Source organism: Oculina patagonica, chromosome 13, assembly GCF_052425735.1.
Source record: "Oculina patagonica isolate OP01 chromosome 13, crgOcupat, whole genome shotgun sequence".
In the NCBI taxonomy this organism is placed as follows: Eukaryota; Metazoa; Cnidaria; class Anthozoa; order Scleractinia; family Oculinidae; genus Oculina; species Oculina patagonica.
Window position 1 is genome coordinate 6,544,959 of NC_135770.1, and position 27,714 is coordinate 6,572,672.

The 27,714-nt window shown below is 40.6% G+C and overlaps 2 protein-coding genes across 2 annotated transcripts; one reads left to right on the plus strand and one right to left on the minus strand.

The window, feature by feature from the left end:
• The first annotated feature begins 233 nt into the window (after positions 1-233).
• On the plus strand, positions 234-27,158 carry LOC144634915 (pyruvate carboxylase, mitochondrial-like). Its single transcript, XM_078493969.1, has 17 exons — positions 234-341; positions 521-578; positions 2,159-2,583; positions 3,801-4,197; positions 5,086-5,389; positions 6,219-6,381; positions 7,218-7,400; positions 8,469-8,693; positions 9,979-10,234; positions 11,871-12,106; positions 17,749-17,910; positions 18,154-18,403; positions 19,342-19,586; positions 20,464-20,643; positions 23,809-23,905; positions 24,614-24,909; positions 26,110-27,158. Exons 3-17 carry the CDS (start codon positions 2,227-2,229, stop codon positions 26,365-26,367), a joined length of 3,609 nt encoding a protein of 1,202 aa, XP_078350095.1. The 5' UTR covers positions 234-341; positions 521-578; positions 2,159-2,226; the 3' UTR covers positions 26,368-27,158.
• LOC144635395 (adenosine receptor A2a-like) lies at positions 21,615-22,469 on the minus strand. The gene has a single exon (XM_078494505.1). It carries the CDS (start codon positions 22,467-22,469, stop codon positions 21,615-21,617), a length of 855 nt encoding a protein of 284 aa, XP_078350631.1.
• Positions 27,159-27,714: the final 556 nt, after the last annotated feature.

A 27,714-nucleotide genomic window follows, 5' to 3' on the forward strand; every position in this document is an offset into this window, starting at 1 on the left:
TTGCCAACAAATTTACTCAGTGACAAAATGGTCAAAAAACATCAAAATTTGTCTTGAAAAATTACTTCAAAATTCAGATTTATTATTAGAAGATAAAACTAAGCACGATTAAACGTTTATCAAAGCGTAAGTTTCAAACAAATTCTCGTGCTTTTTTTCCTGAATGGTTTGACAGAAATTAGATTGGGGTACCTGTGAATGTGGCATCTTGGATTGCGGGCGCATGTGTCTGCGCTCGTGAGTTGTTTCACATCTCACGGGAGCTGACATTGTTCTCTGTCTCACATCATATTTCACACATAGACTCGGGTCTGGCTGATCTCCGAAGCTCTATTCTAGTGGTAACTGATCTATATTTCTAAATTCTCTATTTTATGTTATCCGTTTTAGAAGCGGTGCTTAGAAAGTGAACTTTGTACTTGTGCGTGCCCATGGGCAGATCATTGAATGTTTTGTTTATTTGAATCAGAAAAAGGCAAATGCTTTTCTAATTATTTTTCAATTTTTTTCTTTCCAACAGGGCATGATCTCCCTTTGATCAGACTATCTTTTACTAGCAGACGTTCTCTTCGATCCAGGTAAGTTTATATTCAATGTTTATTTCACTGAAATACATCCGATCGAATGAATGAGTTTTATCATTACCCTTATTGACCGCTAGTGCCCTTGGCATATAAATATATTTTTGCTACACTGTATAAACGCTTTTCAACGATCACGCGCTCTGAACCGGTAATACGTATTGCAAATCGCATCCGTTTTGTTTTGACTTTTAAACTGCATAGTTTAGATGTATTTTTAATAGACGTGAAAACAATCATGACTTAATTGTTTTCGTTCGTAGCAAATAGTGTTGGAAAATAAGTGAATTTCGAATTGGTTCATTCTTCTTTGTAAGAGGGGTGCCAAGAAAAGGTATGTCTAGACTGAAACACTGTAGATTATTGGGAAATAACTTAGGGATTTACAATTCGCTTGTCGTTAATAAACTGAACTTCAGTTGGTTTTATTAAACTCAGTGACATTGATTTAAATCTAGTCGCGATCGTGAGGTAATGATATTATTGATAGAAAAGAAGAAGACAGTATTAAATAATTAATAACAAGTCAAACTTCAATTTGTGGTAAAAATAAACAAGATTTCTTTTTTTCTTGTAAAAAAATGCTGTTAAAAGCATGGTCGTGTCTGGAAAGTTTTGCAAAATGTTGGGGTGAATAGAACAGATATTGTGTCCCAAACGGTTGCAGGTATATGCATATAATATTAAGTGATTTCTGAGAAGTCCCTGAGAATCATGGAAACATGATATTGTTTTGGCCTAAAGATCGATATATACAGACCTCATGCTTAATACAAGATTTAGCCTGATTTCTTTTTTAGAAATTTATCATACACCAAAAGCTGTACACATGTATACAGTCTGTAGTGTATGTTGAAAGTGTACATAGTCTGACAAAGTACGGTATAAAAGGAGAAAATGTTCAGTGTTTAGATCTTGATAGTTGTGTAGTTTTCGCTTAGAAATGCTCAATTTTTTGGACGTCAAAAGAGGGGTTTGCTAGTGAGGGGTAATGATTGGGAACTTTGCAAAATGGCAGGCTTGCAAAAAAAAGTCGGAGATGTTCAAAAACATTGCTGATGGCAAGACAGTGACACACAAAATTTTAATTTTTATAATTAAAACTTTGCAAGATGCCTATTTTTGCCACCCATTCGCCACCCTTGAATTTAGTAGCACACACTTCTGTATACAATGTAAACCTGGTATATATTAAGGTACTCTGTAGTTGTGATAGGGTTGCCACAGGTCAGGAAATGGTCAGGAAAAAAATTTTGTCAAGGTCAGGGAAACATCAAGGAACTTTATTTTGAATCAGGGAAATTGTCATATGGGAAAATCACCCAGCTGAATACATGTATGTAATACCTTTGAAGGCTGTAAGAAATTTCAGGTCAGTGTGATCTCAGCGAATCATTTTTTCTTTTGGAAATGGAGGCTGTATGGAGGCTGCAACTATATATCTGACATTTTGCATTTTTTGGTCAGGGAAATTTGATTTATATCAAGGAAAAGTCAGGGAATTTTGAATTCAAAATGGATGTCTGTGGCAACCATGTGTAACTAACACCATTTTTTTATTTTTCTATATTTTTCAGGTTATTCCTCATAAATTGTTAGATACACATACAAGGGTCAAGAAATTGACTGAAGTGCTGTCAGTAAAATGTTACGAGTTCACGCTCCACGTTTCAAGAAAATCATACAACAGCAGTTTACTTCAAGCAGTGGAATATGGTCCACCTGCCGTTACATCCACGCAGGAAAAAAGTTTGACCAGGGTCAAAAACCCGAGCCACGAAGGACTGAAATAAAGAAGCTCCTGGTTGCGAATCGTGGTGAAATTGCCATCAGAGTTTTCCGAGCATCTGCCGAGGCTGGAATCAGGACCGTTGCCATTTACTCAGAACAGGATGCTAATCAGATGCACAGACAAAAGGCTGATGAGGCATACCTCATCGGCAAGGGAATGCCCCCGGTTGCAGCTTATTTAAATATTCCAGAGATCATAAAAATAGCAAAGGTAAGTGAGTGAATAAAGAAAGCAATATGGATTACCCTATTTGGCGGAATGACGGAATGGTGATATTATTGCCCTAACCAACAAAATAAAAGTTAACTGCAAGTAAACTGGTCAGAAAGCTGGCAAGCAAACCGGAGTAAAAGCTTACCACAAGCTAACTAGGGTGAAGCTAACTGCAAGCAAACTAGTGACATTCAGTTATTCTGCCATTTTCTTGAATAAATTAAAGTCAGTCAAGCAGTTTGTATTAAAATGATTCTTGAAATTAAAGAGCTGACCCTGGCCAGAGTTAAATCCACACACTTTTTAAAACCTACAATGTAATTTTTAAGGTCACTGAGCTCCACTTACAAGTATTTGTAAGAACAAAAAAAAATTAACATACACATGTAACTGTATTTTTTGTGTTTTTAAGAAAAAGGACAATTTTTTAAGTTTGAAAGACGTGTTTCGACAGAGCATCTGTCATCTTCAGTTGAATGGTTTACAAAGCACAGAGAGTTGAATAATAAGTAGAAAAAAAATGCTAATTAAGACAAGTAGTAACAACAGAACATGAAAATGTGTGAATTAGAAGGATAATTTTAGATTTACCGATACATGGTGTAATTGCTGATTGAGGCAAGGTATAGTTCCTTTTGAATATGGATAGCCTCCTTTATCTTAAGTTGCCGAAAAGCTGGTAGAGGCGTGATCTAAAATATGAAAGCAATCTATTGAACACAAGGAGCGACAAGGTTTAGAATTCTGAAGGTGTTTGAAAATGTGAGAGGCCTTATCACTGGCTAAGTGCTCACGCACGCGTGTGGCAAAATGTCGGGTGATTTTGCCAACATAACAGGCATTACAGCCCGCACATGCAAACTTTTAAACCACACGCGAACGGAGACCGCCGGGGATATGGTCTTTCACCCCAAAGAGATTACCGATCTTAAAAGAAGAAAAAACTAGTTTGATATCTAAATCATTACAATAGCGCTTAATAAGACACTTTGCGTTCTGTTGTTACTACTTGTCTTAATTAGCATTTTTTGTCTACCTATGTATTCAACTCTCTGTGCTTTGTAAACCATTCAACTGAAGATGACAGATGCTCTGTCGAAACATGTCTTTCAAACTTAAAAAAAATGTCGTTTTTCTTAAAAATAATCTTTACGTGTCTGCTGTTCTAAAGAGTTTTTGTGTTGTTGTTGATTCAACATTATTCAATTATCTAGGAAACTGGAGCTGATGCCGTCCATCCAGGCTATGGGTTCCTCTCTGAAAGAGCCAACTTTGCCGAGGCCTGTGTCAAGAATGGCCTCATTTTCATTGGTCCATCGCCAGCAATAGTTAAAATGATGGGGGACAAAGTAGAAGCGCGAAGAGTAGCAGTAGAAGCTGGTGTCCCAGTGGTTCCTGGCACAGAGAACCCAATCCGAACAGCAGAAGAGGCCAAAGCCTTTTGTGAGGAGCATGGGCTGCCAGTCATTACTAAGGCGGCGTATGGAGGAGGAGGGCGTGGCATGAGAGTGATCCATAGAATGGAAGATGTTGAAGAGTTTTTCAATTTAGCCAGCAATGAAGCATATGCTGCTTTTGGTGATGGTTCAATGTTTATTGAAAAGTTTGTTGGTGAGTGTTATACACCTTATTCCAAAATGGCGGACAATACATTATTCTTTTGTCTTCATGTTAATTGGCCCTCGTTGCCTCGATCGTATCTGCAGAATTCAAAAGAATCATTGGCTTAAAACGAGGCAATAAGGGCTAATTAACATATAGGCAAAAGATTAATGTATTTGCCGCCATTTTGGAATAAGGTGTATTATTTAATATTTTGGGTGACTGGTCCAATAATTTAAATATACATGACCTGGGTACAAACAAAGGTAGATAATCCAGCTGGAATTGCTGTTATGATAGTCCTGGTTGTCCCAGCTGTCCTGGTTGTTCTGGTTCTCTCAGCTGTCCCGGTTATCCCAGTTGTCCCAGTTGTTTTAGCTGTCCCGGTTATCCCAGTTATCACAGTTGTCCCAGTTATCCCAGTTGTCCCAGATGTCCCAGTTGCCCTTGTTGTCACAGTTGTCCCGGTTGCCCCGGTTGCCCTGGTTGTCCCAATTGTCCCAGTTGTCCCAATTGTCCCAGCTGTCCCGGTTTTCCCAGCTGTCCCGGTTGTCCCAGCTTTCCTATTTTTACTCAGTTGTGCCAAGTGTCCGAACAGTCCCGGCTGGTCCAACTGTCCTCATTATCTGATTATTTGGTGTGCGTGATGTCAAGAAGTAATTATATAACAACTGTACCCAGTGACGTCACTCAGGACTTGTTATATGGAGCATAACCCATCCTATTCAAGAGGGAGTAGAAATACTTCTAGTGGCTTCATGCTGCTGAAACCGGAATAAGCTCCCATTAGGGCTATTAGGCTCAAACACAGACTGTGCTCCACAGTAACTGGGATAGGTCTGGTGCCTATGGGACACTTCAGTCTTATGCTGACTTTAACCTTTTTAACTTTTTCAGAAAAACCAAGACACATTGAGGTCCAAGTGATGGGCGATGCTTACAAGAATGTGGTGCACCTTTACGAAAGGGATTGCTCTGTCCAGAGACGTCACCAGAAGATCCTAGAGATTGCACCAGCTCCAGACTTAGCTCCTGAAATCAGAGACAGAATGACAAGGGATGCCATTACTTTGTGTAAGGCAGTGGGTTACGAGAATGCTGGGACAGTCGAGTTCCTGTTGGATCCAGAAGGAAATCATTACTTCATGGAAGTAAATGCACGACTACAAGTGGAACACACTGTGACGGAAGAGATAACAGGGTGAGTCTGTTACTCTTGACTGTAATATTGTCGAGTAGAAAATAATGTACTGTTGTCACTTGGCGTTCTTTTGGATTTGAATGTTTAAAGTGAGGTTACATGGCATAAACTGTAATAGTCAAGACCTCTTTAGATATGTATGTAAATTACCCATTTCAGATCATTTGATGCTCTCAAGAGAATTGTTCCTTTGTCTATCTGGAAATTATTTATTCATTTTGAATTCATGTGAATTTATTTCAATTTGAAAGAAATATAGAGCGGTTTTCACTTGAGTGTCGAAAGTAAATTGCGTTTGCTTTGGTTTTGCATTGCTACGCTTAGTGATTGGCTTAAAAATCTCGCGCCACTTTCTCAGCCAATCAGAACTAAAACCAAAACCAATCGTGACGCGCTTGCGCACGTTTTCCCGCGCTTCGTGCCAACTACATGTATTTGCTTGGAGTTTTGATTCGTTCACTGGTTTGTCTGTGTCCTTTGTGATTGGCCGGAGTAATTACTTTGGTTTTGGTTTTACGACACTCAATTGAAACCTGCTCTAGATGCTCAATGTAACACCACATGGTCTACAAATTAATGAGACAACAAACAAACAAAGGTAAAGAGGTTAATTCAGAGTTCAGGGGCAGATCTAGGGGGATTGTGTAGAGGGTGCACCCCACTATTAACTTGGGTACTGATGAATCGTTGGGCCAGCCAGATAGAATGTTGAGAGATAGCCTTCCAAACTTTAAGCCCTTAATTCATGCCACCCACTGTACATGTACATGTAAGAGCTAGGATCCACTGGGGCTCAAAAATGGCTTTACTTTCAATTGTCGACTTGCAGTGTCGACCTGGTGAGAGCACAAATTGGTGTTGCTGAGGGAAAAACTTTGGAAGAAATAGGACTGCGTCAAGAGGATATCAGAGTTACTGGATCAGCTCTTCAAGCTCGTATCACAACAGAAGATCCAGCTAATGACTTCACACCAGATACAGGAAGGATTGAGGTACATGTAACTGTAAAAGTATTGTCAAAAATGCTTTTTGATTAAACTAAAAAGCCAATTGTCAAGGATGTTATCTGCTTGACATCTCTGATGTGGCTTTTTGGTGAGATCAGATATAAGGTATTCTACCTACATGTACCGAGATCTTATGGAATATTAATTGTTCTCGGCCAGGGGTGCTTAATCATTTATCCCCTAAGGCGAATGGTCTTTGTTCGTAAATTAAAAACTATAAACCTGCTATCATATATGATACATCATATGAAAGGTGTTGATCAGTATGTTTCATAAAACACTTGAATCAATGAGAAGAAAGTAATAGTTTTGAAAGAAATGGGTTAAAACGTTTAAAAGAAAAAGATTAAAAAGTTCGTTTCTCTCCCAGTTGTCCTAGTTGTCAGTTAACTGGTTAATTTCAGTAATGTCAGTTGCATATCACCTATGCGGCCAGGTAAAAAAGTTTTAAAAGTTATGGGGCTAGTCAATCAACAACTTTATGCTTTCAAAATGCAGTTCTTTGGAAGACAGGTTTGGTGTCAAAAATTCAAATAAATTGGACAAATATTGACACTATGTGCCAATTGACACTCTTAGGGGTTAAAGAGTTTAATAATAATAACAGTCAATAATTTGGAACATAATTCACCTTTTTGTACTATATAGAGACTGAGGATTTCATTTTTTGTTATCAGTGAAAGCTTGTCCACTGATCATAAAATTATTAAAAAAAATAACATCATAAGTCTTGTCTCATGGTGAACAAAATCTAAAACTAGATCAAACTTTTCCCAGTCTACTGCAATCTCATGTTCGGCTTTGTTATCTTCACGATGTAGGTTTTCCGCACTGGAGAAGGAATGGGAATTCGTCTGGATGGAAGTTCCATGTTCCCAGGTGCTGTGGTTTCTCCTCACTACGACTCACTCTTGACTAAAGTTATCAGTCACGGTGCAAATCACAGAGATGCCGCAACCAAGCTGCTCAGGGCACTGCGTGAGTTCAGAATTAGAGGTGTCAAGGTATGAAATCCTCTCAATCTATATTTTTGCTTTTAAAAATTAATATCAATTATCATGTGAACGGTTACAATCATGTATCTGTGTCTTCAAAATGGTCCACACTTAAATTAATTTTTGCATCATGCAGGCTTGGTGACTATAGCAGAATTGTTTCTCTCCCTGGATGGGTTGTTAGTCCAATGCCAGGTTACCCTCAGCATTTTGTCACATTGCCCTTTACTTAGGGCCTCAGATTCAAAACTTAATCGCAAAGCTTCATCTTGTATTAAATCGAATACATTTCAATCAATTAACTCCGTTTACTAATTACAACTACAAAAAATTCGTTTTATAGGGGCATGCCATTGTGAGTAAAACATACCCAATATAACACGAGCTTATAATAAAAAACGCTCTGGCACACACATGCTAATTTTATGAAAATGGTGTCTCCTGTGTCGAACATTTTATACAGCCCAATGAGAAACGTGAAATCAACTCTCGATACGATACGCAAAACAATCCATCCATAAGCGAAACTATTTTGAATATCACCAGCTTGAGACTTCAGCGCTGTACTGCTAGTGCACTCGAGAGAAACGGGACTCGTCTCGAGAGAAACGAGATTCGTCTCGAGAGAAACGAGTCGCGTCTCGAGCGAAACGAGACACGTCTCGAGCGAAACGGGATTCGTCTCGAGAGAAACGAGATTCGTCTCGAGAGAAACGAGACACGTCTCGAGCGAACCGAGACACGTCTCGAGCGAAACGAGATTCGTCTCCAGAGAAACGAGATTCGTCTCCAGAGAAACAAGACGCGTCTCGCGAGACGGTAGTAAATTACTTACTTTGGAGCGGTACTGTATTCTGTAGTTGCTTCATGCTACAGCGGAATGAACTGTGAGCTAGTTGGGCTTAAAAGTCTTTACTTTTTTAACGCCTTCTTCTCAGTTGCACAGGCTGTGTGCAACCCGAGATTCCTAACCCTGATAGATTAAATAATTTTCCTGCAATTGCCGCATGGTCAACCATTGTTGAAATAATTTTTAAAGAAAGATAAATCATTCCTTGTTTTTTTTTTTTTTTGCAGACCAATATTCCTTTCTTAATGAATTGTCTCAAACAAGAAGATTTCCTTGGAGGGGCTGTCACCACCGATTTCATTCTCAACAAACCAGAGTTATTGAAGGTGGAACGAGGCCAAAACCGCGCACAAAAACTACTTCAATATCTTGGAAATGTGATGGTTAATGGACCGTGTACACCTTTGGCGACTGGACTGAAGCCTTCTAATGATGCCCCTGAAGCCCCTGAGGTGAGTGTTCGGTTAGACAAGAGTTGTTTTGATTGAAAAATGTCGCCGCGTTAGTGCAGAACAGGATTAATCTAAGCCAGTATTAAGGATATGCGAAGTATGGTATCATCCCCAATTCATCTTAGCGCTGTAAAATGTTCTGGACTACATTTTTCGTATATCTGCACTTACGTTGGAAACCCGGTTTCTTGAACCTTACGAAGTCCCTCAATTTTCTCGAGCCTCCCAATAACTCGAACTAAAAGTCGTACACGAGAGGACTATTCCCTGCAACAAGCATCGGGAACAAGTCCCTTTCGGTGAACTACCCCCCCCCCCCCCCCCAGGGGGGTACTCCGGCTTGTAAATGACGGGGATGATCGAAAGATTTTTTTGGGTTTGAAATTTTCGATTCTGGGATTTTTTTGGGTTGGAAAATCTGGCAAGTATTTTTTTGGGTGACTTGATATAAATAGGTGATTTTTTGGGGTATTAAAACGAACTAAAGTGCCTTGACGCGGTCTTGGCGTATTTATAGTATGATGAATAAACAAACACGAGTGTTCAATTTTTTTTATGATTTTCTTTGTGTTATATTATTGCCCCTGCTGGCAATTTAGGGGTAATTTGACAAGGGATTTTTTGGGGGTTATTTTTGGTCCAGGGATTTTTTTGGGTAATGTCGGAAGACTTAGGGATTTTTTTGGGTCCTGAGTTTTGCCTCCATTCGATCATCCCCGTCATTTACAAGCCGGAGTACCCCCACCCCCCCCCCCTGGGACTACCCCTAGTTGTAGTGATTAAAATGTGGTCCTTGCGACTTGACCAACGAATTCAAACTGGTTTGATTTAAAGAGACAAGTCCCCGGGACTTGTTTCTCAAACTAAAGATTTCCTAAGGTCAGCACACATGAGGGGACAAGCCCCTGCGACTAGCGCTCTCGTTTAAACTCTTCAAGGGATTTGTCGCTTTGACTTTTTCCCTTAGTCTCGTGTGCGCCGGCCTTTACGATTTCACGAACTCCTTGATTTCTTGTACAAATTTTCGTTTCCCTTGGTGGTTCGAGAAATCGGGATTCTACTGTTGATAATAATTTGAATCATAATTATTTTTGGAAGGTCAACTCGACTGAATTTTTTATTCCGACCAGGATACCATTTCCTGGCTTTCTAAAAGGTTAAATCATAGTATTTAACATATTGTCGCTGGCAGCTGCGACTATAGCGTGCAGCGCGATAGGAGACATAAGCCATTATTGTTAGAAAGGGGAAGACAACTAGACATTTCCACCTTCTTTCATTTCAGATCCCCAAAGCATCAAATTCAGGTTCGTGTGGTTATATGAGACCGAGTGGCCTGCGAGACGTGTTACTTCAGCAAGGACCAGAAGGCTTCGCCAGCTGTGTCCGAAAGAGCGACAGACTTCTTTTGACAGATACAACATTCAGAGATGCTCATCAGTCGCTGCTGGCCACCCGAGTGAGAACACACGACATGCTTAAGGTGGCGCCTTTTGTGTCGCATTACTTTGCTAATGCGTACAGTTTGGAGTGTTGGGGAGGTGAGTTGAGATACCATTAAGTTACGGAAGTACAGTGGAACCTCGATTTCAGCAGGGCTGCAAATAACGTTTAACTTGAAAGCACATACGTCCTACTAAGACACCATCTCAGTTGGTCGGACAAAAAAAAAATTGTGGTCGGACAGATTTTTTGTTCATCTTTGCTGTAAAATGATTTATGATCAAAAAAATGTCCGGACATCATGTCCGACCACACTTGGGATTTCGTCGGATATGAGCAAATTTTGGTCGGTCAATGTCCGATGATCATGAAGGACTGTTATTTGCAACCCTGATATCACGAACCTTGGTATAACGAACGATATTCTTCATCCCGTCCAAAGTTATAGTAAAATGTATAGAACAGGAGGACCTCGATATAACGAAACTCGATATAACGAAATCCTCGTTGGAACGAACACAATCCAGTTAACGTGAAATGTATCCTGATATAACGAAAAAATGTCAACACGCGACAAAAGATAACTGCGGAACAGACCAACAAGGATGAAAATCCTCAAATCCGGTATCAAGACAACAAGTTCAAATACATTATGTTGGCTAAACTTCAGAATACCCGGCCACTGAAATCTTACTCAATATATCCTGCTACCGCAGTCCCGCAGTCAACATAAACGTAAAAACTGATTAATTTTACCTTGATGTAACGAACATTTTGGTTGTTTTCCCGCAAATTCGTTATATTGAGATTTTCGATATAACGAAACCTCGATATAACGAACAAATTTCCCCAGTCCCTTGACACTTCGTTAAATCGAGGTTCCGCTGTTAAGGCTGGTTTTTCACTATCGGAGTCAGGCTAGAGTCGTAATCAGAAGCGCAGAGTGTTACGATCTAGGGGAAATCAAACCGACGGAGTCATAGGCAGAGTTCCGATTCCGCTTATGACTCCGTCACTTGTGGTCCAGTGAAAACTAGATTGTCGGAGTCGCAAGCAGAAAGGAAGCACTCAGAGGGCGCGAGAACTAGCATTGCGATTGGTTTGTTTTTCCGTTTCTGCTTGCGACTCCGTCAATCTAGTTTTCACTGGATCATAAGCGACGGACTTGTCGGTTCTCGCCTCTTTTTAGCCTGCGAATACAGCCGTTAACTTGTACAGTACATGTATGTGGGCCCATCCATCTCACTTAATAAAATAAATTAAAGTGTTTTAAACCAAATTTCGCGGAAGGAATCACATGTAGCGTGTCTTGCTAAAACAAGACTTCATTTTGGACTTTCATACATCAAAACAGTCGGAGTCCTTCGGCAATCTTCGGCAATTTTCAGGAACAATCGGAAACTTAATTTTCAGAAACGTTTATAAATCAAAATCAGGAGCCATAACAGAGACCGTAAGCGTGGGATCCGTGCAGACTAATGCTATGGGATAATTTTGCTATTTTTTGATCAAATTACGCCACCCTCGACGTCATAAAAACGCGCGGATACACGCAAATTTGCGTGGGTTCTCGCGTGGATATTGCCAAAGTTGCGTGTTCAGTGCCACATGAGTCGCGACTAACTCTGCAGCGCATTTGATTAGGGCTCCAGCCAAATCTCTTTAGATTACTGATATAGGCTTGTATTTCCGATGATACCATAGATACCCAGTAAATGATCTCTTTTCTTTCAGGTGCGACATTTGACGTGGCTCTCCGTTTCCTATACGAGTGTCCCTGGGAACGATTAGCCCAGCTACGTGAAGCTGTTCCAAACATTCCATTCCAAATGCTTCTCAGAGGCGCTAACGCAGTTGGCTACACCAGTTACCCGGATAATGTGGTGTTCAAATTTTGTGAAAAGGCTCAGAAGAATGGCATGGATATTTTCAGGGTGTTTGATTCTCTGAATTATCTCCCTAACTTACAGGTAATACAGTACGTTGACATCGATAGACTTTTTCGCGCTTAAGGTCGCACAAGACCCTTGCTCAATAATAAATTCATTAGGCAAATTTTTTTGAGGGGGTGTAAACTTGTAAAGCTTAAATTCGCCGAATTTTGAACATCGATTCAGCTAAAACTTATCAAGGATATTAGAGGATCATGGAATTACATCATGATAGATTTTTTATTGAGAGATGACTGTCTACTGTGATGCTTCAAGCCCTAAAGAGCGAATTTTTTTGTAGACCGCGTGAAAACAAAAATATGCGGCACAAACTTCCAAAGTCATCTACCTTCATTTTTGGCTCAGAGATACCTTATGGTAAGTCGATAAACGTGGTGTATTTTTTTCGTTTAAATCTATTTTAATTTTCGAGAAAATATTCAGACACTGTAACGAGTGCCCGGCGACATAAAATGGCCGAAACAAGAGCGACGAACATGGTCACAAGAACTTAGCTCATCAAAAGCGTAAATTGAAGATGACCTTTCTCAAGTTTGTATATTTGTACAGGAGGCATTGACAAATGTTATGAGTCTAAAATAAGGATAATCAACTGAACTATGAAATCCAGGCAGGCGTTTAAAAATCGCCATTTTCTCATTGTTTACAGATTTCATTTTGGAGACGTTTTTCACGAAGTACTTTTGCTATGCGGTATAACTCGGATTCGCCTGAAACTTTGGCTTAGATAAGTAGAAATGATGTACTTTTTAATTATATAAAAATTTGCTCTGGGCTTTTGATTTTATCCAAGAAATAGACCGTCCTACTTCGAAGAAATCGCTCGACAGTGACTTATGTAAACAAAGCAAATAATCGAATTACGCAGTACACTTTCTCTTAATATAGCCAAAATTCGAACACAATCTTATCATTTAGCTACACACGAGTTTATTTATTAATATTTTACTCTTACCTTGCAAAAGCAGTGGTAAAACATTGTTTTTCCCCATTCTTGACATTCTTTTACCGGCAAATTGCACGGGCAAGCGGCTATGTTGCTTATGATACAATCAGTCGATATTAGCAAAGGCCCTCGTAAACATGGTATTTCTTGACAATTTTAACCACATTTCAGGTTCCATACAGCCATTCGTGCAAGGGACTTGATAACACGATGAACAGATTCACTTAACGACGTTTTAAGCCTCAAATGAGATGTTGTGAAATTCAAAGAACGGTTACATGTCATTGCTCGTGAACCCTCGTATTTGTCACGCAATGAGTCACGAACTCCCGGGGGGTGGGTGGGTACTTTACAGGGGGATCCCTTCAAAGTCTGCATTTTTCAACTGCCATTTAGATACAGTCGACTCCCGATAACTCGAATTCACGTTTTAAAAAAGTTTTCTCATGCTCTCTTGTTCGTCCACATGTGCAACCTCTCACTCGGTCATAAAAAAGCCGCTTTTTGAACTCCATTTTCCCTTTTATTTATTCAATACAAAATAATCAAGATGTACAGACTTGAAAAAGCACTGCATCTAGCACCAACGGTACGGTAATTTGTACAGGCTTTTTATTCCTGTTAAAATTATTATACTATTATACGGAACCCCATCTGGGCGTGGTAAAAGATTTTTAATTTGACCCCGGAGCCGGATACCATTTCTATGTCTTATCAATGATCTGAAGACTGCCAACAAATCACGAGAGTATGTTTTACTTTGAGTGCAGCTCAAAACGGAACCTTTTTGGTTAAACTGACAGGCAGCCTGCCACGTCCTGAACACCCTATATGTGTGACCAAGATCCGTAACTTAACCATAATATGGGAGTTCACCCTTCCCGCTTCCAATACACAGAGGAGTCTGTCATAAACGTTTTTACTTTTATTCATTTTACTTTGGGGGGGTGATCAACTTATCAGTACGAGATAACTAGGAACGTCCCGCACACTTTTAACGGGATCGCGATAATGTTCGACTGCATTCACATAGGCCTGCATAGCAGGCGTCGGAAAGGGGGGGTGGGGGGAGGGGGAGCTGGGAAGAGGGAGAGAAAGAGGGAAAAAAACGTAGGGGGTTCTTAAGGCAGGCGTTCCCTCTTCCCCGTCTTTTTCCCTCCCCTTTTTACGCCTGCCGCGCAGGCTAGCATTCACTCGAATGCGGTGCTGTTTCAGCATATTATTACGTCAGGAAAACGTTACATAATCGACATTTGTTATCAGACGGCGCTAAGCTCGATTTTATATATATCCGTCAGCACCGTTGCCAGAATTTATCAGACTAAAAAAGAGAAAAAGAAAAAAATCACACTGTGTTAGGTTTCTCCTTTTTAAACTTAATAATATCGCATTTTATATAACCACAATATTAAACGGACTGAGAACTGACTTACAATAAACCCCTTCTAGCTCGAATTCGATGACGATAACGCTCATTCATGAACATAGCGCACTCGAGGCGTCACAGTTTCTATCCTTCGAAGCTTCACTTATTGGGTAATTTACGATTCCGATTATAATTACATAGTTTCTGGAGGAAGAAAGTGGCATTTAAATTTTGAAAGAGTTTGGTCTTAAATATAATATTCATGAAAAATTGGAATTCCGGACAATCGGAAATCTGGATAATCGAGGTTCGACTGTACTTTCTATAGAAAATTAACAAAAATCGCAGACTTACCAGACCCAGCAGGGACAAATAGATCGTTCTCAAAAGCGCTTTGTTGATTTCCGGGGGGGACTCGCCTATGAAAGTGACGGGGGTACAAATTTTTGATATTTGGTCTCACTTAGGGTCTTCCGCGAAAAAATAGCAATATTTTCAGCCAAAATGGTCTCGTTCAGGGTTATACACGCAGAAATATACAAATAGCAATTCTATTTTTAGTTTTTTGGAGGCGTCTAGGGGTCAAGAAAAGCTAGAGCCACACCCAGATTGTTCTCTTTTAGGGGTTCTTTTCAAAATTTCTGACGAGCATCCCCGTCCGTTTCATACAGTCCCCCCGGGTGTTGATTCCGCGGTCAGACTTGCGTGATTTCCCTTTTTTGGCATGCCTCAATAATTCTGCGGGAACGCGGCACCGTTGCGAACCTCTTCTCCATCCATTGCCCAGAGAAAACCGATGAGCTGGGCAGATAGTAATGTCCGAAATATTCAAAGGTACATTGAAGATTGATGCCGCGCTAAAATGATATGAACGCAGAGGGAGTATAACAGAACTTCTTTCCGCAGCTCGACTTCGCATATCTTGGAGGCAGTATCCCCCAACTAATCTTTGAAAAGAGTAATTGATTTCCATTCTATACTCTGTAAAATTCTCTACTTATTAAAAGCACGAATCAACAAAATAAATTATCAGTTCTTGTTTGCTTTGGAAACTATGGCGCGACGCTCATTATATTGTTAGAGCTGCACCTAATCTAGTTTATTTTTCCTTTCTGATTTTTAAATAGAATCTCTGATATTTAAAAATGCTATTTCCACTTTGTTAAAACAAAAAATATGTGACCCCTTTCTTTAATCCGTGCCAGACCTTGACGTTAAAACCCCTCCCCAAAATAAAACCAAAAAATAAAAAAATAAAAGTTACTTCGAAAAAACAAAACAACCAAAAATACAGCTGCAGTACTCCGTTAAAAATGCAACAACAACGGCAACAGTTACTCAGTGACCTTCCCTGTTTCAGGTTTAATAATTTTTTTCTATAGTATCTTTATGTGTGTTTTTTTTTAACGTGAAAACGTACTTTCATCTACAGTTGAATCCCGATAACTCGAACCCTCAGTAACTCGAACTCCCGCTAACTCGAACCTTTTTCGATTCCCCTTCAGGTCATTTTCTTACTAATTTTACCCTCGATAACTCGAACTCCCGACATCTCGAACCTATTTCGATTTCCCTTGAAGGTTCGAGTTATCGGGATTGAACTGTACATATGCCGTGACTTTTTTGAAAGGGTTTTTAGACTTTTTATTACCCCGTTTATGTGCCATTACGTTTATATTAAGCCCCACCAAAACCACTTACGAAGTTGTATAAATCCAAGGATTATAACCGAAAGTTTACGGTATTTCTCAAAGTACATAGCCCACCAAATTTAATTCAATGGGTAACCTCCCCTCAAGTGACATATCATTGCGTGACAGATGTCAAGCCGCCATTTTCGCTCTAGTTGATCTTCTGCAAAAACAACGGCCAAAACGCGGTTTTTAAACTGTGAAGCAAGTTTCTTCTATGAATTGGCCGTTTTCACTAAATGTGGTTGGAACTGTGAAGACCGGAATGCGGTGGTTTTTTTTTCGAGGACCTTCTGGCAAAGTTATTGCTGATTTGAAATTCTCGGGAATTCTGAATACTGTGATTTGGTAAACACCGTTCGAGTGCTGGTAACGTATTTGAAACAAAAGTAGGATACAAAGCAATCTACAACGAATTGTTACGCCAGGTAAGCTAAATATTGAGTTTTGGATCAAATAGGGTGTTTACTAATAAGATTTTGTCGGAATTTTGGCTTTGAGAAGGGAAAGCGTAATTCGAGCCTTATTCGATTATTTGCGGTTGTTGACAAGTCGGTGTTGTGATTTCGTCCAAATTAAAAGGGGAAGTTCTTCGTAGCAATTAAAAGCCCAAGGCTGATTTTTATACCATTAAAAAGAACATCATTTCCGCTTATTAAAACCCAAGTCTTAAGTGATTCTGAGTTATACCGCATAGGAAAAGAGTTCTTTGAAAAAATGCTCCAAAATGAGATTTTTAAGCAATCAAATTTTTGTAATTTTTAAACAGGCTCTAAATATTCAAATCGATCTTTGCAACACTGTTCTTAGACTCAAATCATTTGTAAATGCCTCCTTAACAAATACACAAAATCGAGAGAAGTCTGCTTTATTTTGCGCTTGTGAGCAGCATCATTCTTATGCTCTTAATCGTGGTATGAAATTCGACCATTTCATGGCAGTCGGCAGGCGTGACAGTTTTTATTTTTTTTCTGCCAAACAAAGATAGCTCTTAAAGAAAAAATCATAGCACGTTGATCGACTCACCGTAAGGTATCTCTGAAAAAAAATTGAGGGTAGGCTTGTTTAAAATTTTGTACCACCTCTCACTCGGTCACGGGAAAAATTCGCTCTTAAAAGTTTAACAGCAGATAATGCGATTTTGTTTCCAAGTTTTCAGCCAGAATAGCACACCAAATTGAATGACATTATTTATCCATATTTATTGCCGTGGCTGTTTTCTATCCGCAAATTAAGGTTATATCTTCCTTTAGATGTTCAAAGATTATGTTTTTTATTGTTTAAGTTGCCTACTACTACTTTTAGAACAGTCTAGACCAAAAATCTGCGAAATCCCCGTGACGTAGCTCCTTTAAGTTTACAGCTCGTAAATAAAACGCAGAAATTTAATTTTGTGAAAGTTATTTGACATCCCCGAAATTTCCTACAAATTCTCTATTCTAGTTTTCTATATGACGGATTTTACCACGAAAAGTTCTATTGTAGAACAAGCGCAAACCCTCGTATTTTCAGCAATATCTTAGAGAACTCATAACCTAAGCAACCGTTAACCTTCGCACAACCATGATTATCGCTATTTTAGTTGTCGCTTAAAGTGTATCATCGAAAGGTTTTGCGCCTAACAAGTTCTAACCGCCTTCTTGTTTCATCTCATAAGCTGGGTATTGAAGCCGCTGGTCAAGCGGGTGGAGTTGTCGAAGCAGCCATTTCCTACACTGGTGACGTGTCTAATCCGTACAAGACCAAATACAACATTGATTACTACATGAATCTTGCATCGGAACTGGCGAGGGCCGGTATTCACGTGCTCTGCATCAAGGTAATGCAAGAAACTGATGTATTCATGGCAGTGTTAACGGCAATGAGTAAAGTTACTTAGATTGTATCATAGAACTTGTAATGTGGCGAAACTCAAAATCTTGGTATGTACAGGTACAAAATTATTGAAGAAGGCGATTTTTTTCGTGATAAGCAGAGAGGAGGGCATGATCTTAGGTTACTTGTCTCGACGCAGGCTTTGGATTAAGAATTATAACCTTGACTTATCTGATTTTCATCACAGGACATGGCTGGTGTGTTGAAACCCAGTGCTGCATCACTGTTGATCGGTTCTCTTCGAGCCCAGTTCCCCAAGCTGCCCATTCACGTGCATACCCATGATACCGCTGGAGCAGGTGTAGCCTCTATGCTGGCCGCGGCGGAGGCTGGGGCAGACGTAGTGGACGTTGCTGTAGACTCGCTGTCTGGTATGACGTCACAGCCCAGTATGGGCGCCGTTGTGGCAGCTCTGCAAAACTCGGAAAAAGAAACAGGTTTGTTAGAAGAAATTATTTTGGAAGCGATAAGGCGTCTAAGGGCCGGTTCAGACGCCGATCTTTTCATGAGCCGAACCTAATTCCTTGAATTAAGTACATGAAAAGATCGGCGTCTGAATCAAATAAGAACGGCTATTTCAATTTGGAACGGCTCACCCGTTCTTCCCGCCTGGCTTGGCCGAGAATTTCGCCTGTGGAACGCCTTTGGAACGGCTTTGATTCAGACGCCGTACTTTTCATGTGCCGATCCTAATTCATAAATTATTATAATGTATTTTGACTGGTTTTATTGGAACTGTATTAGGAACGGCCTCAGAACGGCCAAAAAGTACGGCGTCTGAATCAAGAGGCGTACTTTTGTCAATTTGGGTCGGTCCAAATTTGAATTGAGTTCGGCTCATGAAAAGTACGGCGTCTGAACCGGGCCTAAAAATCACAAGAAAGGAAGCAGATGGCATTTAGTCACATGATCAGTTCTCGTCCCCAGAGCCGCTTGTTCCTCCTAGCTTGTGCACAAGAAACAAGTGACTATGCTTGGACAGATTTTAACAAAGGGAGCTTCAATTATAGTCAATCAAATCAACCGTTTTAAACTCTCGTATAACAAAGGAATTTTAAAACGGTTCATTTGACTGGCTGTTCTAATCAAATTATGTGTCCCAGAGCCTCTTGTCCCCGGCAAGCGTGTGCATGAGAAACAAGTGGCTCTCTTTGGCTAGACAAATCAACCGTTTCTAACTCTCGTAAAACAAAGGGATTTTAAAACGGTTCATTTGACTGGCTGTTCCTATTGTTAAAATCCAGCCAATCGAATCATGGGTCCCTAAAGCCACTTGTTTCTCATGAACAGGCTTCGCCGGCTAAGAGGGACAAGCGGCTCTGGCGAAGGGAATGGATCAGTGTTTGAAAACCTTTTTTTTTTTTATTTCGTTTAGGAATTCCAATCGAGCGTGTCCATGAGTACAGCGAGTACTGGGAACGAGCCAGGCAGCTGTACGCTCCATTTGAGAGCACAGTGACAATGAAGACGGGAAATGCTGACGTATATGACAACGAGATCCCAGGCGGACAGTATACCAACCTACACTTCCAAGCCTACTCGCTTGGGCTGGCTGATCAGTTTTCTGAGGTCAAGAAGAAGTATGCTATGGCCAATGAACTACTGGGTGATGTAGTTAAGGTGAGAACGCACTCCCCCCTTCTCTCCCCTCCCCATATCCTCATTATCGCTAATCTAGGTTAAAGACTGACTCGTCCCCAGTCGTCTCTTATGCGAAAATTGCAAGACGCGAAGGATGATGGGAAGGAGGAAAGGCGTCTTCTCTTCCTTCCCATGATTCCCTCCGTGTTGAGCAGTCGACTCAAGACCGACTCAAAAGACGACTGGGGACGAGTCAGGGTTAAAGATGCGCAAATGTCAAATATAAGCTTTCCGTTTTCTCTCAAAGTTTGCCGAGTGTAAACAGAGGTGAAACTCAAGTTACAAACCAATCAATAATCCCTTCTTTTGATACTTTTAAAGTCCGAAATAATCATCTGAATGGCTGCAGTCTTGAGTTAGGGTTTGGATAAAAAACTAGGCAACAAATTTTGCTTCTTGTATGTAACAGTAAGTAGAGTTCGGGATCGGTTCGTAACTTTCCCTAGTGAAGCGTTGGATATTGCGTTCGTGTAATTCAATTCGTTACGTTTAGGGGTCTTGGATAGCCTGTTCCAGGCGTTCGATAAGTTAGGGATCGGAGAAACACGTAAAATGGGTTCAGCACGAAGAACGACGAGTGAAAAAAGAAGGGAAGGGTTCCCCCCCCCCCCCCCTTATTTTTTCGATCGCCGTTTTTCGCGCTTCCCGCAACTAACCGAACACCTGGACAGGCCGGTTCCTGAATCAGTAAAATCTTAAAGGCATAGTCAAAAATCTTAATGCAGATCTAAATGCCCTGATTCAAAATATATTTTTTTTCAAGGAAGGTGATAAAACAGCCACTCTTTCGGACTTCGGTTTCTTTCATGTTATTATTCGTATTCAGGAACTTACAAAGTCTCTGTTCATTTGTCAGGTGACTCCAACCTCTAAGGTGGTAGGTGACTTGGCGCAGTTTATGGTACAGAACAAGTTAGATGATCGGGATGTTCTTGCCAAAGCCGAGGAACTCGACTTCCCTTCCTCTGTCGTAGAGTTCATGCAAGGCTATTTGGGACAACCTCACGGTGGCTTCCCAGAGCCACTTAGAACAAAGGTTAGTAAAGTAGTACAGGTTTAGGGCGCGTTTCTCTATGGCCAAATAATAATAAAAAAAAAACAGTCGGTTTCTCGAGTCAAGTTGACCTTTTCCCCCTCGGAAGTTCGAGAAACGCGGGAAAACGCGTGTGCCCCGTGCTTCTCCTTTTATTTATTTATAACCGATTACATAGCTCTTCAAGAGTGAAGCCGAAACAATCAGGCGAAAAAATAATTTCGGCAGACAGTTGTGAACTGCTCCGAGATTAAAGTTAGTTTTCTTGTAAGCTTTAGTTTACATGTATGCACAGAGCTTTTTTTCACTGGAGTGCCAAAGAAATTCACATTTGCTTTGGATTTGCATCACTACGCCGATTGGTTAAAATAATCTGGGGCTACTTTCTCAGCCAATCAGAAGTAAAAATTAAACCAATCGTGACTCGCTCACACACGTTTTCCCGCGCTTCGCACCGGCTGCCCGCTTTACTACGAGTTTTCATTGGTTTACTGGACTATTTGTGTCTTCTATGATTGGCCAGAGTGATTACTTTGGTTTTGGTTTAACGAAACTCAATAGGCTTCTTTCGATATATTGGAAGCTTGGTTGCGAGGCCTAGAAGACAAAAACAAAAGAATGAATAAACATGCTTGTAAAATTTCTTTTGTTTGTGTCATCTAGGCCTTGCTACCAAGCTGAATTTTAATATATCGAAAGAAGCCTATTGCAACTGGTTAATGGCCGAATTGGGGTTTATACAGAACTCTCTAACCACATGCAATTATGCGGATGCTAAATTGTGTTTATTAGAACGTGATTGACACGCAGACGACGCAATTCACCCAGACCGGGTTCAGACTTTTAAATGTGTGGGTATTGGTTTAAGAAATCGGTACATAATGTTCTCTTCATGAAACCCGTCACAGTATACTTCATGATGAACGCCATCAGGTGTCCTCACTTGTTATCAGCTGTTTGCTTGCATTATAGTATTACACCAGTGACCTTAATAATCTTTTCACTTCCCGTCTTATGTCTTTCTTTAAAAATGCGTACGCGAGAGGATTAGCAGCGGCGTTTATCAACAGGAACAGCAAAACAACATCTACCAAAACCAACGGACAGATATGACAGAAAGTGAAATAATTTTCGACGCAATAGCAAAGCACAAACGCAAACACAACAACTCCAATTACCGTCGCCGAAGAAGTCTCGGGGCTCCGTCGGACCACGCACGGGCTGGCTTCGGAAGTGTTCCGATTATAGCGCAAGTCAGTGAGAAGGGTCGAGATCTCCTTCTTATGCTTTCGAACAATCACAAACATGTGGAGAGTCGCTATAGTCAAAAAGACTCCGGGTATAATTTGAAGCGTGCATTTAATAATGATATTCACTGCTACAACGGTGGTCGAAGCAGCGAAATGAACGATTAGAGCCGTATATAGGATCCACACAACCGCTGGAAAAATCCACGCTGCTATTATCAACTGAGTACATCGCGTCGGTGTCATGTAGCTGATATACTTGAGAGGCAACGCAATGGCGATGTAACGATCCGTTGTCATGGCGCATAAATTCGCCACCGAAGCGTGCAGAAAGAAACTCAGACAAGTCGAAATAATGTGTTCGTGGTGAACCGTACATGAATACCACCGACTTTTACACGTGAACAATGTTGGAAATAAAAACAAGCCGATACAGAGATCGGCCACGGCGAGCGACATAACAAACCAGTTCGCCGTGTTTCGAAGTCGTCGTCGTGTAGTTATGAGCCAGATTACAATCGCATTTCCTGCCACGGCTAATGCAGTTGGAAACCAGCCGATTATCCAAAACCATTTGTACATTTTGTGTATTATACTGTTAACCTGGCTTGCAGTTGGTTGACTTGGCGGAAGATTTGAAATGATCTCAGAGCGACAATGCGAAATTCTCAGCTATATTTTACTTGTGCATTCAGACAAGAATACCTCGAACCAAGAGAAAATATTTCTCTTGCTCGAACACACTTACTTTTACTGAATAATAGTGTAATATTTCTTCTCTATCCCACGAAGCACCTGTTTTTAAAATATCTTTAAACTCGACTTTTCCCTCGCCAGTCTTGTTAAAGAAAAAAAAAATAGTGGCACTTTCTTCACGACGTCTCGACTTTGAAATAATTTCGGAATATATGTCACTCTATGAGAGATTTGAACATCAGCAACCACTTGAGTTTTAAGGAACTGTCATTCAATCTCCTGACATTTTTTATTCGTTCGTACTCGCGATCATTTGTTCTTTTTGAACACGATGTCAATTTGTTTACACAAGCGCGAGAAGTTTGTTCCAGAACGTGGACCCACCTGCTTTTAATTGTGTCGGAGCTGGCGTTTCATCCATTAAGAATTCTTCTTTTCGCAGTTAAAAAGTAAACGCCACGTTTTCTTTTTCTTAAGCTATAATAAAAACCCGCGACACTAAGGTTCTGTCGACTGAGTAATATCTTTTGATTAAAATCATTTTGATTTTCGTTTTGCAGGCAATGTTAAGTGCCACTAAAGAAATTAGATTTTCCAATGATCACCCTTAGGAGCTTTTTTTTTTGTATTATCCAAAAAAAAATTATCCCAGTTTGCTGTGCTTACAGACTGTGCGAGTTATTTTGTCAACATCAATTACAGCAGTTTCTCGCTATGATGGTCATTTAAACCTTATATATTTTTTTTTTCCAGAACGCGTACCGCGGATCGTCCCTTTCTCCCGATTTTTTAACCTCGTTAAGATTAGACCACTCGAAGCCGATGTTCATCATCAGGTGTCGACGAGTGAAAAGCAAAGATTTTGCGAGAGCTTTGAATAGAGAAAATTCTGACTATAGGGGATAAACCATACTTTGCAGATGAACGAGCAAACGAGCAAGCGAACGGAGAGACGAATGAACGAATAAACGCACGCACGAACGAACAAACAAACAAACGAACAAACGAACGAACGAACGAACGAACGAACGAACGAACGAACGAACGAACGAACGAACAGTTTCAAAGCACAGTCCATGATCAGACCTCGCATGAATTATGAAGATATGAATTAACTTGAACATAGTCTTTAGAATAATGTAGTAATACCACAACACCTCTAAAGCGACTAAGTAAGCTTGAGTCTGTGGATTTTAATCGTGTTTATTGTGCTTTTCTTTGCCAGATTTTAAAGGGTCGTCCCACTATCGATGGCAGACCAGGAGAGTCCTTGGAACCACTTGACTTTGACGCACTGAAATCAAAACTACAAGAGGACTTTGGTAAGACTGGGAACTTTTATTTTAACATTTGTCATTGTGTTTTGACCTGGTTCCGACCATAACTGGACAAACTTCTAAACTTGATGTACCGGTAGTTTTCCTTTTGCTTTGAATTGGGAGTTGTAGTAAACTTCTAATTAACAAATGAATTACGTCCTGTTTTCGAAATTTGATTGAGACCGTTCATCTAGTTTTTGTAAGAAAATCTGATCTTAAAAAGGTGGCTTTAATCAAATTTCAAAAACCAGCTATCAACCTTTTTTTCTGTATTATCAATTGACAGTACTAGTTCTTATATAACATAATCACCTTAATCTAAAAAGACGGTCACTCAAACCGTGACACTAACGCCGTTAAAATGAGAATTGCCTCTCCTACCGTCCCATATATAGATAGAAAGGTAGTTCGCCGCACCCACCCCTCCCCCCACTTATTACTTTTACATGTACAGTCAACTCTCGTTATAGCGGACACGCTCGGGGCGTCGTTTAGTGTCCGTAATAGCGAGAGTCCGTAATAGCGGGAGTCATTTCCAGTCAAACCTTATTCTCCGGGGATCAAGATTTTGTCCGTAATAGCGAGTGTCCGTAATAGCGGGGTGTCCGCAAGGCGAGAGTTGACTGTATATCAAAATCCCTCAAGAACACTGAGTCATTAGATTTCCGGCAGACAGTTGCGCCAACCTTTAATGTTTATTTTGATTGACAGGTGAGAATGCCATCCGAGATGAAGACGTCCTAAGCGCCGCTTTGTACCCGAAAGTGTTCAATGATTACATGCTGTTCCGAGACGAGTTCGGCCCAGTTGACGGGCTGCCGACTAGACTCTTCTTCACTGGCCCTGAGATCGGAGAGGAGTTCCAAGTGGCGATCGAGCCTGGAAAAGTGTTGAACATTAAGATCTTGGCGATCAGCAATTTGCATCCCAACGGACAGAGGGAAGTTTTCTGTGAGATGAACGGACAGTTGAGGACTGTTATGGTCGAGGACAAGTCTGTAACTAAGGTATTTTTTTACTATTACTGTTATTTTTTTACGTTCGTCCCTTCAAGTTTCATTCTTGACCAATACTCTCTAACTTCTTACACGAGCCGTGCATGACACTGTATGACCCTTACGCGACCCGTAGGTGAAGTAACAGGGACAGCGGAGCATTTTTCCAGGTGGGGGGCTGACTAGTGACTTGAAGTGGGGGGGGGGGGGGGCTTAAGAGACTCTTCTCTTAGTAAGTCTTTATTTTTTCAGAAAAAGTGGGGGGGGGCTAAAGCCCCCCCAGCCCCCCCCGGCTCCGCCGTCCCTGAGTAAGTCTGCGTTAGAACCCAGTGTCCCATCAGGCCGGAACTCGCGGTTTCTATAGCATTAAGTGACTAGCAGTATTTATACTCCCCCTGGATAGGATGCTAGTCCATCGCAGGGTTACTTCCGGCATGAAATTCGCCGGTGCCCAATTTTACACCTGAGTGAAGAAAGACATTTTCGGAGTTAAGTGTCTCGCCCTAAAACACATCCCAATAATCCTGGCCAGGGCTCGAACCCATACAGGGCCGTAACCAGACCATTGCCATCGACGAGGCAAATTCTTTCTAAGAGGTTCTGGGCCTGCTGTCCAGAAAATTTGGAAATCTAGAAGCTCTGAAACTCTTCCTTGCACATTTTTTGTAATGTATTTCTTAAAAGAATTCAATCTTGTTCAACTGGGGATTTTTTTCCCAACTAGACATTTTTTTTATTAAGTTTTGGTTAAAATCTAGACAAGGCAAGTGCCTCGTCTTGCTAGTTACGCCCCTGACCGATGTCGCTCGATCTGGAGTCCAGGGCCTGGTTGCATAAAAATACTTAAGATTACGGGCAATTTTCTGCAACAGCTCTCTGCGTTCCGGTGAATGTTTTCAAAGCGTTTTGTTTTTTCCAGTGCTCTTTAGTTTCTTTTTATCCCGATTGATCCTTATAAGCACGGGAGAAAACCCCTCAGAGCACAGGGAATGGCTGCAGAAAATCTCACGTAATCTTAAGTATTTTTATGCAACCGGGCCCAGGGCAATAACCATAAGGCCACCGCGTTTTCTCGGGTCAAAACAAAGACATTTCCCTAAAGCGTTGACAACACTCTAGAAAGGAAGTATATCAGTATTAAGGCTTTGGGTTACTCTCTCGTACAGCAAGTGTTACAAATTTCCTCAATAACTCCCTCTCTTTTTTCCTCAGAAACTCGTACGACATCCCAAAGCCGACAAGTCGATCAAAGGCTCCGTGGGAGCTCCCATGCCGGGCAAGGTTGTCGGCGTCCGAGTCAAGGAGAAGGAGGTCGTGAAGAAGGGATCCCCCCTGGTCGTGCTCAGCGCCATGAAGATGGAGACCAACGTGAGCGCTCCAATCGACGGCACTGTCAGTAAAATTTCCGTCAAACTTAACCAGACCTTAGAAGCAGGAGATCTGTTGGTGGATATCGAACCTCTCAGTTAATTTCATGGTGCATCGCTTCGTTCAGGCCGATCGGTGTTGTTCGGCTCATCTTCGGAGAACTTCGGAAGTTTGTAGTGTCGGAATGAGAAGTCGGCGTTCTCCGGTTCAATTCATTATAGTCTTATACTAGGTTCACGTGGTTGTATTTAAAGAGTAGGGAAATATATTTAGAGAGCTTGAAGAAGTTTTTGAATTAGCTGGTAGAAAGGATTAGTGCCTGTCGGCCACCTAGAAAAATACTTTCAAATTTATTGAGTTCTTTGTGTTTTCACTTAAAAGTATGAGATTTCAATTGTTAAAGTAGATTTACAATTCAGTAGATTAACAATTTACAAACAGAGGTTCTGGGTTGACAATAAATTATTATTTAAGTGCGCACTGCCAAAACCTGTACTCATGAAATAAATACAAGTCGACTTCAATTTTATTTTGAAATTCTTCACTCTGATAAGAATGCAAAGCTGTTAGTTTCGTAGGAGAATATCTCGCGCCAAAAGGCAAAGTAGAGTTAAAATACGCATAGTTTATTAAAATAAAATAAAAACTTTGGGGCATAGTAGTTCTTAGCTGCGATAAAAAACAAATAATTTATAGGGCTTATATTTACGCCATCTTTGCTTGATAGAAATAACTTCCACTTAAAAGTTGTAGTTGTAGAAATAGCAACGAATAGCTAACAAGTACTGTTAGAACATATATCACTGTAAGATCATTTATTTTTTAGAGGTAAACATGTTGAAAAATTTGTAATGAAACGTCTCTGGTTACTAATAAATAACATCTTCACAATATTTGCATCGCCTTATAACATTCAGCTGATTTTTCCTATAATACCCAGAAAGACACTCACAGGGGCCTGAAGGCAAAATTGCCATCAACTTATAAGTGTACGCTTATTAAAAATTTTATAATACAAAAGATCGAACTTCGTTTAAGTAACTAAGTACGACACCGCCAGGTATGAAAACCCAAAACCTCTTGTGAAAAAAGGGAACTTGTACCCCCATCTGCTGAAATTAGCTGCGGTGTCGCTGCGGTGCCTTAACTCGGGAGAGAGAGAAACGCGGAAACTAGTTAAAGTAAATACAGACGAACCTCTCCTTAGTGACACCAATATTACGCACAACTTCCTATTACGGAAAGCTTACTTGGTCCGAAAGGGAACTAAATTTGTTTACTGAAACTCTACCTAAGTAGCTAGCGAGCAAGTGCTGACCTGGACTCCAAATTTAATTCGTAGGAAGGTACCCATAATCCCCTGGGCGCGCACTCAGACCTCTGGTACATGATGGGATAACGTTTCGCGATGCTACATTGCTGCCAGAAATACCATTTTCAGTTACGAGG

What these genes read in the sequence shown, in the direction of transcription:
- LOC144634915 (XM_078493969.1), top strand. Translation starts at nt 2,227, where the DNA reads ATGTTACGAGTTCACGCTCCACGTTTCAAGAAAATCATACAACAGCAG. An exon ending in CAGATACAGGAAGGATTGAG is followed by an intron (nt 6,382 to 7,217) that starts GTACATGTAACT and finishes TTCACGATGTAG; the next exon opens with GTTTTCCGCACTGGAGAAGG. An exon ending in CAGTTTGGAGTGTTGGGGAG is followed by an intron (nt 10,235 to 11,870) that starts GTGAGTTGAGAT and finishes CTTTTCTTTCAG; the next exon opens with GTGCGACATTTGACGTGGCT.
- LOC144635395 (XM_078494505.1), bottom strand. Translation starts at nt 22,469, where the DNA reads ATGTACAAATGGTTTTGGATAATCGGCTGGTTTCCAACTGCATTAGCC.